The 19,234-nt window shown below is 39.1% G+C and overlaps 1 protein-coding gene across 1 annotated transcript in view; it reads right to left on the bottom strand.

Moving 5' to 3' along the window:
- The window catches only part of CAPN7 (calpain 7), a 1,011,285-nt gene that overhangs the window by 253,549 nt on the left and 738,502 nt on the right, over positions 1–19,234 (bottom strand). Inside the window, exons 14-15 of the mRNA XM_044064001.1 lie at positions 8,357–8,456; positions 2,576–2,711 (exon numbers count right to left, since the gene is read on the bottom strand). Coding sequence (XP_043919936.1) covers positions 2,576–2,711; positions 8,357–8,456 — 236 coding nt within the window. The remainder of the gene's footprint in view (positions 1–2,575; positions 2,712–8,356; positions 8,457–19,234) is intronic.

Genomic DNA, 19,234 nt, shown 5'->3' with positions numbered 1-19,234 from the left:
GTCACATTCCATAGCCTCTTCACCCTCACCTCCTCAGTTTTCTACATGAGTGGTTCCGCTCTGGTCTTCCCTCCACAATGTTCATCACTGAGCATCTCTTTCCACATCTAAAACAGAATATGGGGGACACAGTCCCTTTATCTGTACTTATTTTTTTCAGGTACTTTATTGCAAGTTTCTTTATACACATTCTCTTAGCACAAAATCCTCTCGAGTAAAGTTGCAAATCTTTCTGCATTCTGCAAATCTGCTGGGATTTCTCACTTTTTAATGACTGCTGCAAATCCCACTTAAATTAATCTACTATTAGAATTTCCATCATTTTTTTAGTGTTCACTCCTTACCTGTCTTACCTCTACAAAAGCTCCATTCATAAATTTATGACCTGACTTTCTGAGGTGGCTCCTCTCCTGACTAACAAGTTTTTCTTTACCCTGTCAAAACCAAAGTCTGAGGTAAGAATGTCCATGTATGCACGCAGAACTTCCCCTATGAGGTGTGCCAATTGAATCCTTGTCGAAACGGTATAATCCCAGCCCTCCTTATAGGTTCATAGGTGTTTACTAGGCTAGCAACCACAAGGGCCTTTTTAAGCCTAACCATACATCCCAAATCTCTGACAAGTTCTGATACCCTTGATAAGTGTAAGCAGGGGCTTGGGAGATGAAACATTTATAATATAGAGCCTGGGAGATGAGTCCTTCAGAGACACAGGTGCCAAACCACAGATGAATTTCCTGTTCCCCATCCAATTGTCCAGGTTGCACTTGAATTGTGTTAGGAAGGAACTCTGCTTCACAAGGATGGGAAGCTTGTTTCAGACACGGGGTAATCTCTGGGATACATACCTGCCTCTCCAGCAGGTCCTAGATGGCTATCCTTTCTAACGTGATTTGGTAGAATTCCACTACTCTGGCACTGTTGACTGGTTTCTGTGGGGGTATAGTTCTTGGGTATGCCTTCGGCAGTGGTAGTGTTCTTCTTAAGGTGCTGCTCAACTGCAGTCATCATGGGCACAAGGACAAGAAATCCTCCAGATAAGTCTCTATAGAATCCACCACCACTCAGTTCAGACACAAAGTTTACTTGTCTGCTGCAGGAAAAAACTCACTGATAGCAGTACGTTGAACTGAAAAAGTTCTGGCTACCTGCAGTCTCCTGTAGATGCAAAATATTCAGAAGCACTACGATATTATTTACAGAACAAAACGATGGTCTATACTTCACCAGAAATTAATGAAGTGTAAAAACTGTCAACAAAATAGAAAACTTACAACTAAGCAAATCAGTCCATTTAAAAATTTTCACATCTCAAAATTCTTCGATTTCTACCCTGTGACTTGAACAAAAAAAAGTTTTAGATTTGCTGATAAAAACAAGTATACACATATAAATAAATATCAATCTGCGGTGGTGGTGCTGCGGTCGCATTGTCGCCTCACAGTAAGATGTCCTGTTCGATTCTCAGCTAGAGCGTCTTCTGTGTGGAGACATGCGTGAATGGGTATACCGTCGTTGAAGGTTGTGCATCAGGGCTGGCAACTCGGCATTTAAAATTCTACTGCCAATCATTAGCGGACCGGAGTTCCGCTGTGGTGACCCCTAACCGGGAAAAACTGAAAGACACAACAACACATATAAATAAATAAATATATATATATATATATATATATATATATATATATATATATATACAAATATATATATACACACACACACACACACATATACATAAACATATAAATATACTCAGTCTACTTTACATCTCATGGGTACGTTATTCCTGTCTGCCAGTATTATCTGGAAAGTCCTCATATGCATATTGCACATAAATAGCTGTCTTCAAATAAAACAGATTTGAAAAGTGCACATCCCGTGTTACTGCAGATGCAATTTTTGTCACTGTATACTTCTTTCATCTCTCTTATCAAAAATTATATCAGTGGCATTCATCTCATAAGATTTCATTCAATGTCCTGCCTTTAGAAGTGGAGTAATTAATACATAATCTTGCATACAAAGAAGTTCAACCAGACAAACTTGTCAAGATTTAAACGGTCTTATTTAAAATGGTGAGCTTGCTTACTTTAACCACTGAGGGCACACAGCTCACATTTTTTGTAATTGCAAATTAATGTAATTTCCTTTTTAACTGGGTAGCAATATATAGAAAAAGAATGGTTCCAATTTACAAGTTATTTATTTATTTATTAATTAATTTATTTAACATTTGTTAACCGGGAAAGTCCGACTTGGAACAAAGCCATTTTTCAGCAGAGGCCTGGGGAGAAACGCTCCAGATGCATGTCTTTTTAACATGGGAGGAAACCGGAGTACCTGGGGAAAGCCCACATGAACGCAGGGAGGACATGCAGACTCCACACAGAAGGCACCCCAGCCAAGAATTGAACCGGAGAACCTCTTGCTGTGAGGCGACAATGCTACCGTTGCACCACTGTGCCATCCAATACCTTTGTTTTAAGCATTCCTCAACTATACTACAGCCTTTGACATACATATTCACAATTAATTTAACATTACCTACATTATTAATGCAATGACTATGTTCAAGTACCTTATCTGTAATGTGTCTAGTAAGAAGGATCCACACAGCAGCACCGCCTTGAGGGCACTGTACCTCCAGCTTGTACTGTGGGTTGTTAGCTAGGCTGTACGCATCTTTTACAGGTCCTTGTTTTGCATCCCATGTACTGCATAGAGGAAGAATACATAAAACAAAACATTACTGTTACTGGTAAACAATGTTACTTGAGCTGCATGAAAGTATTTCTTTCTCTTAACTTCATCAAATACAGACTGTTAATTAAAGCAGCTAATACCCCAAACATTAGAAGGTAGCCAGCTAATGTAAACTTATCTTTTTAAAACTAAAGCCATAAACAAACTTTCAAAAGCTTGTCCCATTACAGCTGATAACAATTTATCAACATTTAGTTGGTCTGCTACATGTTTCATGTAGAAAGTACATTGTGATATCAAAAACCAAACTAGCAAAATCTTCTCAGCTACTGTGCTACTCAGTTTGACCACTAGAAAAAAAGGTGTGAAAAATATCTTTTCATCATATCAGCTGACCTGTGAGTAGGCCTTCTGTAGTGTGTAACTACTAGAATTTCATCATCTATTGTCCCTTTACACAGTTAATTCTCTTTCTCACTCTTATGACTGGGGAAATTTGTACACCTCTGAACAGTGCAAGTTATGACATCACATACCAGCAGTCGGGGCTGCCCAGCCACTGTGCTGTTCAGTTTGACCACCATCATCTTATTAAGCATAATCTGCAAGACATGAAAACAAAGTATAATATACAAGAATATATCCACTGCTATAATTACCTGACTTAAAGGAAAATCTAACTACCAATTCAGCATGGAGTGTGCACTGAAATATAGAAGACACAGAGGAGAAGTAATAAGCACCCAATCAAAAGGCCTCCCCATAGATCAAGTGGTAGTGAGACCACATAACTGTTATGTCCAACATCAGAGGCCTTCTGCAGTGAATAACAGTTAGGAAAAATCCAAAGTTGCTAAAAACATAATTAAATCTCCTGCAGAGCTGAAGCCTCAGGAAGGATTAAAGACAATAGCCAAGTAGGGCAAGTTCTGAAGTACTGAGATTTAGAAGGATGATCATATTCTTTAATTCACAGTCCAAACAACAGGGGTTAGAGAAGATGTGAAACAATAAACAAGCTGCTGCAAGAAAAATATCTGAAGTAATTTGTTGTAAACAACAGAAGCAATTGTACCTCTAGTGGAATGGCCCTTGACAGCCGTATTTTTGAATGTTGTTTATTATGGTAGCAAAACATAACAGAGTAAGCAAGCCACTCAAAATGGGTTTGCACTCCCTCTTTGGGGGGAAAAACAGTCAAACTATCCCATGTTCATTTTCATAGATTTGTAGATTTATACTAAGCTGCAGTACGTCAAACATGGTAGGCTTAGCAAATAATGTCATAGAAGAATACTGGAAGATGAACTAACAGTTCAGAAGATGGTGAAAAAGCAGACGATTTGGGAGATAAATATAGATTATTTTCAGCATGGGTTTTGCTAGATGGAAAGGTTAAAAAGGTAGACACTGGATAAAAGATGGAAAGAAGAGGGAGAGAAGGAACAGGGGGTGGAGATGTGTAATATTTAGTCTAGCATAATTAGAAGTCAGGCCAACAATAGTAACAGTATCTTGAACAAATGCACTAGAATGTGTTGGCTGGAAAGCACTTGGTCTGTTACTGTGGACAAACGCAAACTTCCTCCCTCATCTTTAATGCTTGGTTGAGGTAGACTGGTTGTAGATGAAGGTAGATTGTCTTGACATTCATTTAGATATTTTCAGCTCATATTGGGTGGACTGATTTTCTGGAATACTGCATTCAAGTTGACAATCATATTTTTTCTATTTTTGTCTTACCATGGGATCATCTCTCTTTTGCATTATGTAGAGATGTAGTCCTGAAGTTTTCTTCACAGTTACAAATGTTAAATTCCACTTTTTATCCCCCTCTAACTTCAAGTGAACAACGGTGCCCGAGTATCTGTCTAGACATTATTAAGCCAGTGCTGAAGTGTAAGTTCTGTATAGTGCACCATCCATCACAGATATGAGAGCCACTTATGTTAAGATAAATATGAGATGACATGTCAATGTTAGCATCAAAATTTGTACCCAGAGTTATTTTATATAAGGTAGTCAAACAAAATGACCAAATATTCTACCATTTTTTTTGATCATTGGGACCACGGAGCACATAATTCATTTGACAGAATGACACTTTCAATTATATCAAGGCTTTGCATTCTTATGGCTTCTGCTTCTACTATGTGTTTCCATAACAATTTCAAGAACACATAAAACAGTATTAAAGGTTCCATGATGACATATTTATTTTAAGGTCGGGGGACGCTGCAACCACTCCTTAGTTTATCAGCTACATCAATCAGACTACACCCTTTCTATGGTTCACCCACCAAAATGGGTTAAATCAAATTAACTAACTAGACACTACTATTACGTAAAAGTCAACAGGTTTTTCATCCAACATCGTTAGGAAAGCCACATTCTCCATCAACTACTTATATTATACCAGCGCCCACCCGTACACACAGAAGAAAAGTTTAGTCAAGGGCCAGTTTGTTAAATTGGCACGTATGGTCTCAGAGAGGAAACTGTTTGACATGGAGAAGGTCAAACTGGAAAATACATTTATCGAAAGAGTACTGCATCTCTATGGTTAGATCCATTAGTGGCAAGATCTCTGATAGGTGGGGAAAGAGATACTGCCCCTTATTAGGCATATGCCTTGATACCTCCAGAACTGTCATTGCCAGTTCAAATGAAGAAATGCCTCTAAGAAGTCTGAATGGCATTGAACATCCACACCAAGAACCAGACCAGAGTAAAAAGCCAGCTAACTATTCTAGGGCCCTCACCTTACAGTACAATAAAGGGTCTTATATTGTAGAAGATATAGTAAACAAGTACTGGTGTATTTTGACCAGTGATACATTAAAAAACATAGGAGCGAGACCTACTTTTACTTACAAATGAGCCAGTAATGTTAAATACATCGTAGAGATGAAAAGATCATAACCATTGAAGGAAAATAGAAAGGACACAAGAAGGTGTAGGGGTTGCAGCCAATGTAAATATATTTTAGAGTGCCAGGAAGTACAACTCAACAATAACTTGCAATCAGTTGTCTTTGCATAAGACGGAAATTGCCTAATGAAAGGAACAATATATTTAGCAACATGTTCCATCTGTTCAAGTTTCTATGTTGGAAAGACGGAGAGAGAGACAACTGAGAAAATGTATATATGAGCATAATTATGACATCCTAAAATGTAATCAAAAGAATGCTCTATACAGACACTCTATGATATGCTCTAGTTTTAAGCAACTGTGCTTATTATTCTAGAAAAAAAAATACACAACCCCTGGGGGGAGGGGTTCATGTAAGACTCACAATGAATTAAGAGAATTGATATTGCAGCTTAGGTTAGACTCAACACACTTACCAGGCATTAATGAATGTACCTCCCTAGTCCCTGTTTTGAAGCAAAGAGCTAATAAGCTATAATTTAGATTTCAACATTTCAAGTTCTAATTTAGAGTATTTAATGACATTTCTTATTTAGGGGCAGCCATGGTGGTGCAGCAGTTAGCGGTGCCACCTCACAGCAAGAGCTTCTCCGGTTCGATTCTTGACTGGGGTACCTTCTTTGCAGAGTCTGCATGCCCTCCCTGTGGTCGCGTGGGTTTCCTCCGGGTGCTCCGGTTTCCTCCAACATCCCAAAGACATGCTGTAGGTGGATTGGACCCTCTAAATTGGCCCTAGGTGTGAGTCCGTGTGTGCGCCTTCTGTGGAAGGTTGGGCGCCGGGCTGGCAACTCGACACCGTAAAAAGTCCACTGCCAATCATGAGCGGACAGGTGATCCGCTGTGGCGACCCCTAACTGGGAAAAAATCCGAAAGAATGAAATTTCTTATTTAATTAATTTATTTTTACATTTACACACCTATTTTTCAGCGTATTCATGTAGTTAACTACCATTTTTAAAGTTTTTAATATGGCAGTATTAAAATGAAGATTTTATTATTTTCTTTGTTTCATTGTTCATTTTTAGGAAAATACTCCTTTAAATAAATGCTTTTTTTAATTAATTCAATTATTCCATTAATGTAATGGTATATAAACTTGAATTGGCTGATGGCATTTTGTTCTGAAGAAGTCTGTGGTTCATTTGAGGATGAAAAGCTACTTGTAAATTAAAGACTTTATAAACTGCATTACCCGTGGTGTCTGTGGTGCTTATGGATATCTTATTGGGCAGACACTTCCTTTCTGGAGTTGATTTCTGACAGTCGAGGTGGAATTTTCCTTTTGGTTTAGTACATTTTAATTTACTTTTAGGAATTATGTTCTAAATAAGATAAGCATTCTGCTGTCTATGTTTCAGTACAGATTTGACAAGCAGTCGTGAAAACATATGCAACTAGCTTACATGCATGTGTCCCTTAAAATAATTTATTTTGGTATGCAGTTCTACAAATCAAATTTAAATCTTCTGATCATAGTAGTAGTGTCAGTGGCACACTTGTCTTCCCAAATCAGGTAAATGTAGTGCTGTTGTTTGGGTTCCTATTATACAATTGAAGACGCAGTTCTATAAATGCATCTTGATCGAACTTGAAAGCACGAAACAACAAAATTGCGAAATGGCATATAAGCAATTTCTTTCCCTTGGCCGCCACGGTTACTTTGCCGTTTTCGTCACTGCAGTGCGATCCTGGAGTTGGTATATTTAAATAGGTGGGTGTGTGGGGCAAAGCCCCCCCCCCCACTTTATGTAATGTTCTGAAGTTTTTATTTTTATTTTATTTTTTTGTGAAACAGCGATTTTTTTCCCTGGGAAAAAAATTGTTGTTCAGGGTGTTCGGGATTGTAAGCTTTCACTTACATGGAGTCGATAAATCAGCGTCCGCTTTTTTAAGCTTTTACTGATTTAATACAGACCCTGTTGTTCTAATGCAGCATAAGTGGGGGTTGAATGCTGCACTCCTGAATATATCATCTTTCAGAAGAGATGTTAAACTGAGGTCTCATCTGCTTGAGTTGGTGGTAGCACAGGTGGAGCCTAGTAGGACTAACCCAGTCAAAAAAAATACAATTCTTACATCAATGCTGCCAGTTTATGAAAATATATAACATTATCATATGAGCATTAGCAGTTTAGAATGAGTCTGTTTCAGCAGGTGCTTTAATTTGTGGATACTTCTGTGCTAAAACATCATTTAATTTGCAGCTAAGCACAACTGTGCCACATACATGCAGAAAAGCATTCATAATACCATCATATGGGCTGCAAAACTGGCCCATTTTGTAGATAAATTCCATTTCTAAATCATATTTTGTATGTGAACATTTAATTACTCAGTTTTTTTTTAATATGGACAATACACTTAAGCGAAATGTATGAAACTGTCAAATGAAGACTGAAACATCAAACAATCTTTTTTAATGCATTGCTTTATTTTTTATATAACACGATGCTGTAAAAATGTAAACCACTAATATAAAAGTGAGGACGTTTACTATACTTCATGGGACTATACTTTGTTGATTGGTATATAATCCTCACAATAATCATACAAATGCTCAGTTTTAATGAACACCACAGATATTCACAAAAATATTATATTTCAAATGCAACTTAACTGTGCTGTGTTAAAATTCAGTCTAGCAAATCACACATTGGACCTTGTCCTTAACATGCTAATTTTGATACTGTGAACAACTTTATAAAAAAGTAGCTACACAAACCTGTGAATGCATGTAGATTCCTTGAATAATCCAGGATTCCAGCTTAAATAAATCACATCATAATACTTGCAAAGATCTTCCCAAGTCATCCAGAAAACTCCTTTAAAAACAAAAAATACAGCTACATGAGGTACTCAAAATGACAGTGAAACTTCAAGTTATTCTCTGTAGCAAGTTATAAGCAGTAGGGCTACATGGTTCTAAAGACAAATTATCTACTTCTGTCACAAGTGGTCACCTCTTTATTAGGTCCCCACAAAAAATAATTTCTTACATGAACAAATAATGGGAGGTGCATCCTAAAACAAAAACAGAATAACATGCTACAAAAGGAAGTAAGATAATCTAAGCAAAGATTCTCCCCATGACAAAAAGCAAACAAGGAAGTAGGTAGGAGGGAAGTAACCCTGTAATCTAGTCTAAGATTCTCCCTTATGACAAAAGGCAAAGAAGGAAGTAGGTAGAAGCACCTGTGCAACGGTCATTTATCTTACAGATTGACTGTTTTTGTAAATACTCAAAATGGAATCATATAGTTATTTGAAGATGCTTTTGCATCAAGTCTAACCTATAGAAATAATTCCATAGCAGTGGCATGTATAAGATACTTAACATAAAAGCAGATCTTACAGAAAGTACAGTTTTGTACCTACCATAAATGTAGATGTTCGAGGATTCCATTGCTGCAGTCCTGACTATTGGGTATAAATACCAGAGGCTGCTGGCGTCGGCCGTCAGGCGCGCGAGACGACGCAGGCACGTCAGGGTACTACTGCGCATGACCGACGTCATATCCTCAGTCTTTTCTTGCCCCAGATGTCAGAAGACCCAAAAGACAAGTCCCAAAACAACCTGCACCAAAAACATGTATAATATATACAACAATATATGTATATAAAAATATAAGCATGTAAACTCACCTACACAACCACCCCTAAACACAGAGGGAAGGAGGGTAAATTGGACTGCAGCAATGGAAAACATCTACATTTATGGTAGGTACAAAACTGTACTATGTTCTTCGCCTTCCATTGCTGCAGTCCTGACTAGAATCCCAAAGCAGAGGTAAGGGAGGCGGGCAAATTATAAAGAAGTAGGAGCTGACAACATGCCTTGTAAAACAGCTGTGGCAAAACCAGCCCTAGTCTTAGAGTATATAGGAAGGTGATAATGCCTAGAGAAAGTATGCACTGAACTCCAAGTAGCTGCTTCCAGAATATCCTTAGTTGCCACCTTAGAAATGCTGTTGAAGTGGCAGTAGCCCTAGTGGAATGAGGCCTAATCCCAGCTGGTATCTCCTTGCCATGATGGGAATAACAAAATGCAATGCAAAAGCCAATCCACCTAGAAATAGTTTGTTTTGACACAGGCTTGCCCTGTGAACTCAAAGCAAAAGAAACAAGTAACTGCTGAGACTGCCTAAAATCCTTAGTCCTGCTCAAATAATAACGCAATTGCCTGTGTACATCTAAAGTGTGCAATATCTTTCCCTTTATTTTGAGGATCTGCAAAAAGTAGGCAAATGAATAGTTTGGTTTAAAGCCACACTAGAAACCACCTTAGGCATAAAGGAAGGATTAGTAATGATACCCTGTCCTTATGGAAAATCAAAAAAGGCTCTACTGCCATAAGGGCCTGCAACTCAGACACCCTTCTTGCAGAAGTAATAGCCAACAGAAAAGCAGTCTTCCATGACAAATATTTCAATTCAGCAGTAGCTGCAGGCTCAAAAGGTTGTAGAGTAAGTTTTTCCAACACAAAATTGAGATCCCAAGCAGGAGTAGGAGCTCTACGTGGGGGTCTTATATTCTTTGCCCCTCTAAGAAACTGCTTGAACAAAGGATGCGAAAACAAAGGTGGGTCACAATCATAGTGAGCTGAAATTGCTGCAGCATGAATCTTTATGGAAGAGAAGGACAATCCTTTGTCCAATAATTCAGTAAGATATTGAAGAGCCACACTCAAATTAGGCTCTGAAATCTCCAAATTCTTTGCTGTACTCCAAAATAAAAATCTCTTCCATTTTTCTGACACTCTCCTTGTACTAGGCCTTCTAGCTTCCATAATCACATTTAAAACTTGTTGAGGAAGTTGAGACCTGCTGTGTTTCAACACAGAATATGCCAGGCTGTTAGATGAAGAGAGTGAAGCTTGACATTGAGCAGATGACCGTCCTTCTGAGATAACAGATGAGGAATCAGAGGTAAAGGCCATGGAGGCTTCTTTACCAGACTCCGTAGTAGTGGGTACCAGTGTTGAGGCCAATCTGGAGCTATCAAAATCATCCTTGGCCTGTCTTGTCTGACCTTTAATAGTACCTTTGGAAGAAGCGGTAGAGGTGGAAAGGCATACACATGAAGGTTTTTCCAACTGAAAGACAGAGCATCCACTTTCCAAGCTGTGTGATGAAACCCCTTTGTGCAATACTTTGGCAGCTGGTGGTTTAGTGGAGAAGCGAACAGATCTATGTCTGGAGTTCCCCATGACACTGTCAGTTTCTGAAATACATGAAGATCCAGTTTCCACGTGGGGATCCATGATTTGTCTGCTTAACACATCTGCTAAGGAGTTCTGTGCTCCTGGCAGAAACCTTGCCTGAAGAGTTAGTTGCAAGCTTAGCGCAGTCTCCCATAAAATCATTGCTTGCCTGCATAGAGGATAAGAATGTGTTCCCCTTGCTTGTTGATGTACCACATGACAGTTGTGTTGTCTGTTAGAATCAACACCTGCCCTGGAAGAAGTAACTCCTTGAAAGCCATTAATGCAAACTGGACTGCTAACATCTCCTTCATGTTGATATGTAGATGCTGTAGTCTGGCAGGCCACTTGTCTTGTATCCACTTTCCATTTAAATGAGCTCCCAAGCAATGTCCGAGGCATCTGTCGTTAGAATCTGACTTGCCTCTGGCCGGGTCACAGAGAGTCCCTTGTTTAGGTGACATTCCTGAGCCCACCACAAAAATTCCTTTTGAATGCAAGGTATTATTTGAATGACAGTGTCCAAATCCTGGCAGTGCTGTGTCCATACATTTTGAGATACCATTGTAGCTTCCTCATATGCAGTTTGGCATTGGGAAGCACCAGAATACAAGATGCCATGAACCCTAATGCTTGAAGGACTGTCCTTGCAGTCAGCACGGACTGATGAGATAGTTGATGGAAGTAAAGTGACAGACTCTTTTGTTTGTCCGGGGTTAAAAGGCCATCTGGGCTGCTGTATTCAGTCTTACACCCAGAAAGCACATGTCTTGAGAGGGTACTAGACTGGACTTTATTTCGTTCACAGAATACCCTAGGCATCTTAGCACTGCTATAACATATTCCAGATGCTGTAGTAGGTCTTCCTTTTCTTGAGCCAGAATCAGGCAGTCGTCCAAGTAAGGATAGATTTGAATTCCTTGAAGCCTGAAGTAAGCTATCACTGAGCCAGAACCTTTGTGAATACTCAGTAGATAAGCCAAAGGGCAATGCAGAGAACTGATAATGAGAATTTCCAGCTCGAAACCGCAGATACTTTCTGCAACTTAGCCTTATAGGCACATGAAGGTAAGCTTCCTTGAGATCTAAAGTTACCATCCAGTGATCTTTGCCCAGCAGAGGTAAAAGCTGTTGTAACGGCAACATCTTGAACTTGGGAATGTCCAAAACGTGTTGAGGAGAGATAAATCCAAAATTGGTCTCCACGTGTTCCCCTTCTTTGGTACAAGGAACAGGCGAGAATAAAATCCTAGGCCCCTCTCTGACACAGGGACTGGCTGAATGGCCCCTATGTGAAGTAACTGTAAAACTTGCTTGTGAGCCTCTTTTCTTTGTAGAGGAGGCATGCCTTTGAAAGGGGCATTGTATGGAAATAAAATCTGTAACCATGGTGAATGATATCCAACACCCATTTGTCTTGAGTAATTAAATCCCAATTTTCTTTGAAAAGAGACAGTCTTCCAAAGGAGCTGCCAGACGTGAATCTGCTGGCAGCTGTAAAACAGGTCATTGGGTCTGTTTAAGGACTGACCCCTGCCCTCACCAGAAGTCTGAGCAGGTGAACTCCTGTTCTAGGCCTAAAGAACTTTGAGCCCTGCCCTACCACTAGACTGAGAATCATAAGCAGGATATGTCCACCCTTAGCAGGCCAATTTCTACTAAATTTGGCTGCACCTGCAAAAATCTTTAACAGTTTGCATAGACTTAGCTTTGTCCTCCATTTTCAACCAAACAACACATCAGACTGTAAAGGAGCATCCAAAATCCTTGTCTTAACATGCTCAGCTAAATTCTGATCCTTCAACCAGGCATGCCCATGAAGAACAGAGCTGGTAGCAGCCACCGAGGAGGCCTGTACAGCATCAAAACCACATTGCAAAGAATGCTTACCCACTTGTTCAGACACATGAACCAAATCCAGCAACTCTTTACACTCAATACCAAAGCATCCACCTTAGATTTCAATTGTGAAAGAAGGTAATTCTGATATTTTAACATGTGAAACTGACAATTCAAAGCTCTCATGGCTAAAGTGGAAGAAGTATACACTTTCTTTCCCCACCTATCCAAAGCCTTTATCAGTGGGGACAGGATTTTTAACCACAGAAGCTTTTACACCCTTATGCCCCTGAGAAATAGTTTTAGGACTCCTAAACAAATATTTATGAGCTTGGGCACCCTATAATACCTATCAGGCTTAACAGGAGCAGGAGGCAAAGAGTCAGGTTTCAGGAAGCCTCTGCAAAAACATCTTCCACCACATTCAACACAGGAGGAATAGCTAAAGGCCTATGCTGGGGTAAAACAAGAACTCAAGCCTTTTCCTAGAGTCAGAGTAATCCTGGCCTTCCCATTTAAAGTGCTCCCTCATGGAATGCAAAGTCTCTGAAAATGAGAAATCCTCAGGTGGAGACGCTGTAGGAGTGGAATCATCCACATCAGAATCAGAATAGGTAGGATACTCCTGCAAATCTTCCACAGAAGATTCTCAGAACACTGTTCAAAACAATCAAACTCCGGTTCCACCCTAGGCCTCTTATCAGGCGGGCATAGAACCCCTAATCATAGTAATCAAATCTTCTGCCATCTTAAGCATATGTTTCTTAGGTACAGAACCTGAAATGGTAGGAGAAGCCCCACTGAAGCTGAAGTAGGCCTACCTCTCATAGAAGTTTTGGCAACAGAAGGAGAGGCCCTAACTACCTTGGGAAGAGAGGGAAGAACAGTCACCTGAGAAGCCCCTCAGCCTGGCCTACCTCCTGAGAAGGCACATCCTGTAAGAGTATAGTTTCTGCCTGGGACTCCATGGAAACTCCTGGCAAAACCTCCGGCTCCACTGAGTTTCTAAAGAACCGACGTCCGGGACTGCCGGTTCCTCAACCCTAGGCTTCACTGTTTTATCCTTGCGCTGCTTCCCAAACACTAACCTGGCACAGTCTAACCTCCTCTTAATAGAAACAAGGTATACACAAGGTATGATAATCCCTATGAGGTATCTGTTTCCCACAAGAAATACAGTTATTCACTTTTTCTGACATCCGTAAATACTGAGGCAAGAAAAACCAAAATGTTCCCAACGGGTACTTAGCCAACTCTGTTTCGGTCTGAAACCGAAGTATTTCAGAACGCCAACCTGCACTCGCAAAACTGCTTCTGCATCGGACCTAGTCAGGACTGCAGCAATGGAAGACGAAGAACATCAGGTCACTGTAGCAATAAATAATTACATTTGGGTTTATCCACCTTCTGATTTGTGTTGGTCAAAATGGTTTACATTCCCTGAAAGTGCTAATACCGGTCTCTTATCTACAAAGGTACTTAGTTAAGTGTCAGGAGAGTTATTAAATCCAGCATTGGCACACTCTCTCTTTGAGCCTAAAACAAAATGTGCACCAATACAAATTGCCAGTGCTCAAACAAAAAGAATAAACAAAACTAAAAGCAAAGTTAACAAAGTAAGTTTTCGCAAATGTCATTAAAAGTAACCAAAATACATTTTCATAAAACATATTAAAATACACACGAGCAGTACAACTATATAAAGTCCCAATGACCTCTCCTTGAAGAGCTACTGTACTACCTTCTTTGGTTAGGGTCTCTATAAAAGGAAATAATTACATTTGAGTAATATCCGAAGCAATATGTGCCACCTATGGTAGTTGTACAGTTAAAGGGTCGCTTGCAGCACAACCATGACAAATCTCCATCTAGACTGAGCTTCTATTTTATGCTTGCTGTAAAAACTGTGGACAACAGTCTATGTTGCAACTTTTAATATTTCTTAGGAGTGCTCTAACAGTATCATACAGAGGTTTGTTATATTTATCATAACAACATTCAATTTAATTGGCCAGCCATAGGGAAAATTTTTGCTTAGAAAAAAGTAGACTTTCTCTTCCTTTTCTGAAGGAACAAAAAGACTCATCGGTCTTCCTGATAAAAAAAAAAAAAAAAAAAGATTTATCTTGGCTCGTTAGTCTATGGACATACAACAAATCGATTGGATGCTGAATAGAATAGTTGGGAAAAATAACAGAGTTGACTCTGGACATGAAGAAAGGAATAGTTTCTGATGGCACCAAGCTACTACGGAATTATTTATATGGTAGTTTCCACATCAAAGGCCTGTAGCTCTGAAACCCTTCTGCCTCGGTTTACTACAATCAGAAAGAAGGAATTTAATGTCCACTGAATAAGACAACTCCAAATGAAGTAAGATTAACAGTTCCATAATGATTTTCAAATTCCAGAGAGAACTATGTCATCTTGGTGGTCTTACATGTAAAAAAAAACTTTAAAAGGTCTTAGCAGGTTTCAGAGTAATCTGGGGAAATACTGAACACAAACAGAAATTACAGAGCCATAAACTTTGACAGATTAATAGATTAGGCTGCAGTGAGAGTAATAATTAAAACAATTCAATATCTTTGGTACGGGACAGCACCTTTATAAGATGTTCAAGATACAAATTATCTCAGTTTTTGAAGTAAAGATCTTATGCTATTTTATCTTTAGTTTCCTTCAAGATGTTTAATACTTGTAAGGAAAATAAATCACCATGTGAAACAAGAATTGTAACCTCCAGACAGAAATATTCAGAATCTGGATCTACTGGTGTGTAGCACTCTGCATAGCTGTTTGGTTAGTATAATCCTGTCAAGAGGAAGATACTCTGGTGGGAGACAGGTTACCTACATCAAGAGATAAAAGTACAGTTGTGTAGTTAACTTACTATAATTTTAACTATTCTAGTGTGATCACTGTTGCAGTAGTAACCTTTGGGAAATCTGCCACAGGCTGAGGTCAGACTTCAAGCCTGACTTTCAGAGTTGAGCACCCTTTACCCTCTTAGCCACGCTAACTCCACCTGACTTTGAACATGTTCCTATAATTGGTCTAAAAGACGTATACACCTGACCATCTCCTCCACCCAGGATTAGTATGAATAACCAATGTAAGAGGCTAACAAGAAATAGCATGGGCTATGAATGAGGGTGGGGAAAAGAATGGCTCTAGATCCTGGCCATACATAATGTCAGTTTTGCAGGGATGGTGGCAGGGACTCAGCACTGCAACAATGACCGCACTTGAAGATCTACAATTATGCTAAGTTGACTATGTGACTGTACTATGCTCTTTGTGTAAATCACAGCTGCAGTTATGAAGTTTGAGAAGACTAAAACTAGCAAATAGGGTGGCTGGCTACAATGTACATTCAGAGAATAATATACATTTGAGGACAACCGCTACAATGTACATTCAGAGAATAATATACACTTGAGGACAGCTGAAGCAAACCTTGAACAAAAAATGGAACCATGAGCTGTGTAGTACTACAAGTTTTAATGAACACTAAGCGCTTTCGCCCAAAGGCTTCATCAGAGTACTTACAATCACAGTCATTTATATAATGTCACACAGTCATTAATTAATCATCCAACAATTAAATAGTAAATTGCAAGTTAGTAAAACAGTTAGCAAAAAAATTTGAAATCTCAATTGCACATTAAATGTAAAACTATCATTTTGCTCTTGCAATGGAATTGAAACCCAATCAACAGTGTTTGGGAAACTGTGAACAGGGGACAAAATGACTGTCTCCAAAATGCCCTGTGCACTAACCCTTTCAGAAATACAGCTGGAGTGCTGTGACCCTAGTAGTGGGTGACCTAACTTTGCTCTGCAATGACTTCATATGGGTCTTTTGGCAAAAATTAATGCGGTTTGCTCTCCATTTGGAAATGGTTTGGACAATGTAGAATTCATAGAAATTTACATTAGCAGTAACATAGTTCTAAGTAACATAGTACTGACCTTTCATTTAGGAAAAGATCATTTTGAATTTTCAGATATGACTGTACAAGTTCATTACTGACAGCAAAACAGCTCACAATTCAATTCCAAAGAAGCATTTCAGTAAATATGGGTGGTGCAGTGGTGTAGCTGTTACCATTGTCACCTCACACCAAGAAGTACTCCAGTTTGATTCTTGGCTGGAGTGCCTTTTGTGCAGAGTCTGCAAGTCCTCCCTGTATTTGTGCAGGTTTCCTCCGTCTACTCCAGTTTCTTCCCACATTCCAGAGACATGCAGTAGGTGGATTGGACACTGTAAATTGGCCCTAGGTGTGAGTGTATGTGGTGCACTCTCCAAGGAGGGTTGGACCTTGGGCTAGCAACCCGAGCCTGTAAAATTCATAACTGCTGAAAAAACAATGAGCACTGAAAGGTGCTCATTGCAAGATGTACAAAATGGTGCATAAGCAGGAAACAGAGAGAGTTAAGAGATGAATTAGTGTTAAGCCAGCAGGCACAACACATTCTGACCTTTTAAGTGCTTTCTAGTCCACATCTCCGAAACACTTAGAAGCATGCTGCTTTACCAGATAGTTGTTTATTTGTAGTTTGAAACTAGGAAGTTTACTGACTTGACTTGTTTCTTCTGGGAGTTTGTTCCAACATTTTTAGAGAAGGCTTTTTCAGTAGTGGCTAATTTGTAAAGGGGGTCTGTCTGTATTTCCAAAGGTATAATTACAATTCCTATTAAAGTCTATCATTCAAAGGTGGAAACTATCCAGTATTAAAGGCCATATGAGAGTGTTAAGCCATAGCTGATTTCTTGTAGAAACTGTAAGCCATCTACCATTCTTCATTGTACTGAAGTGGTGTTCTCTGCTGTTAGGTACTGAAGCATAGCATACCTCTCAACTTCTTAGCACAAGAAATCGGGACAAAACCCAAAGTAATGAAGGGACAAAGGCCCAAAAATGGGGACAGATTTTAAATACTGCTCTTACAAGCTTAGATACTTGGTAGTACAACAGGATTTGTGTTAGCATGCATTTTATAAAGGATATGAAGTCTGCAACTCAAATGTACATCATTATTTAGTGACGTCAATCCTCAATGATTTGCCAGAAAAACACAAATTTTATGTGGAACAGACCAAAAATATGAGGTGAAAATCTGGACAGTTGAGAGGTATGAAGGATAGTGTTTATTTCTCAGTGGACTGAAATAATGGGGTATTAGCAGATGAGTTTGCAACAATAAGGCACAGTCTATATTGCATCCTAGGAATGACTTAATTAATAAATATGAGGCATCTGCTAAAGCAGTGAGGACACTGGATATCAAACAGGCTACTTTAAATTGTCCTGCATGATGAGTAAAAGAGACAGAAGGATCTAACACAATTCCTAAGTGTCTCTGAGGGGTGGCTGCAGGCAAAGTGTTACAAGAGGGATAAGTGACAACAGGGATAGGGGCATGTTTAATCTTCTGGGTTGTGCCAAACAGCATGTCAGTAGTCCTACTGGTATTTACAAGTTTATTGCTAGCTACCCAGCTCCAAAGTGCTTCAAAATCAAACAGCAACTTTGTAGAGATTTCATGAGTTAATTTCCCATGCCTAGTGAACATTACATCAACTGAATATGCATGCAGCCTACTAATGGGAGGTCCCAAGGAAGACTTTTAATAAATAATGGGAATAGAAGGTGTCCAAGAATACACTCTTCTGTGACTCTGAAGGAAATGTTTCCATTTACTGAGGAATTGTAAACTATCTATATAGTATAAAAGTGAATGGATCGGTAGTGGTGAAACCACTATACAATTTCTGTAGAAAAGCCAATCTATAAGTTTATTTAGTAATTGCTCATGGACTGTTTTGAATGTTATTTTGAGATCCATAAATACTGTACTAATCATCAAGCCTTGGTCCATGCTGTTATAAATTTTATCACTGACCATATGCAGCTAAGTTAAGGTTTTGCAACAGGGACAGAAAATGTGTTATTTAGCAGTCAGTAAATCATATATAGAAAGATATCCTAGCATCTTATTTATTAATGATTTTTTTCAAGCATTTTTGCTAGTGAAGAAGTATTAGTAAAAGTGTAGAAGCCTCGGGGATTTGCTTCTGTTTGTTCTGAGCTGCAGGAAAGAAAAACTGGTAACTGGATGGCCAGATTAAGTGCTACTTCTGTATTCACCTTAGACATGAAAGGAGGGTTAGTGCGCAAGACAATCCTGTAGTTCTGAGAGTCTTCTGGATAATGTCATTGCTATCAAAAAAGCTGTTTTTTAAAGAATAATTTCATTGAAGGAGACGCAGCTGATCCAAAAGGGCATTAAATCAGTTTTTCCAGCATGATGTTTAGGTCCCATGCTGAAGCCAGGGTCCCACCTGAGGAAGTCCTAAAGTGAAGGAGGCCCATCCATAATTGCTTGACTCAGTTTGGATGTCAGAGTGGGGTTGCTAACAGCAAGCATAAAGAAATGACTAAGAAATTAACCTTTACTGCTATGTATGCTGTTTGACGTTTAGATTCTTCCTTTGGCACCAGAGGGAAAATCTTTTTTTCATCTGTTTAGATATGATTTGTTAGTACTTGGTCT

The sequence above is a fragment of the Protopterus annectens genome, chromosome 2.part2, assembly GCF_019279795.1.
Source record: "Protopterus annectens isolate FY-2018-M chromosome 2.part2, PAN1.0, whole genome shotgun sequence".
Classification (NCBI taxonomy): Eukaryota; Metazoa; Chordata; order Ceratodontiformes; family Protopteridae; genus Protopterus; species Protopterus annectens.
The sequence above is the reverse complement of the archived record's forward strand: the minus strand, read 5'-3'. Positions and strand labels throughout refer to the sequence as shown.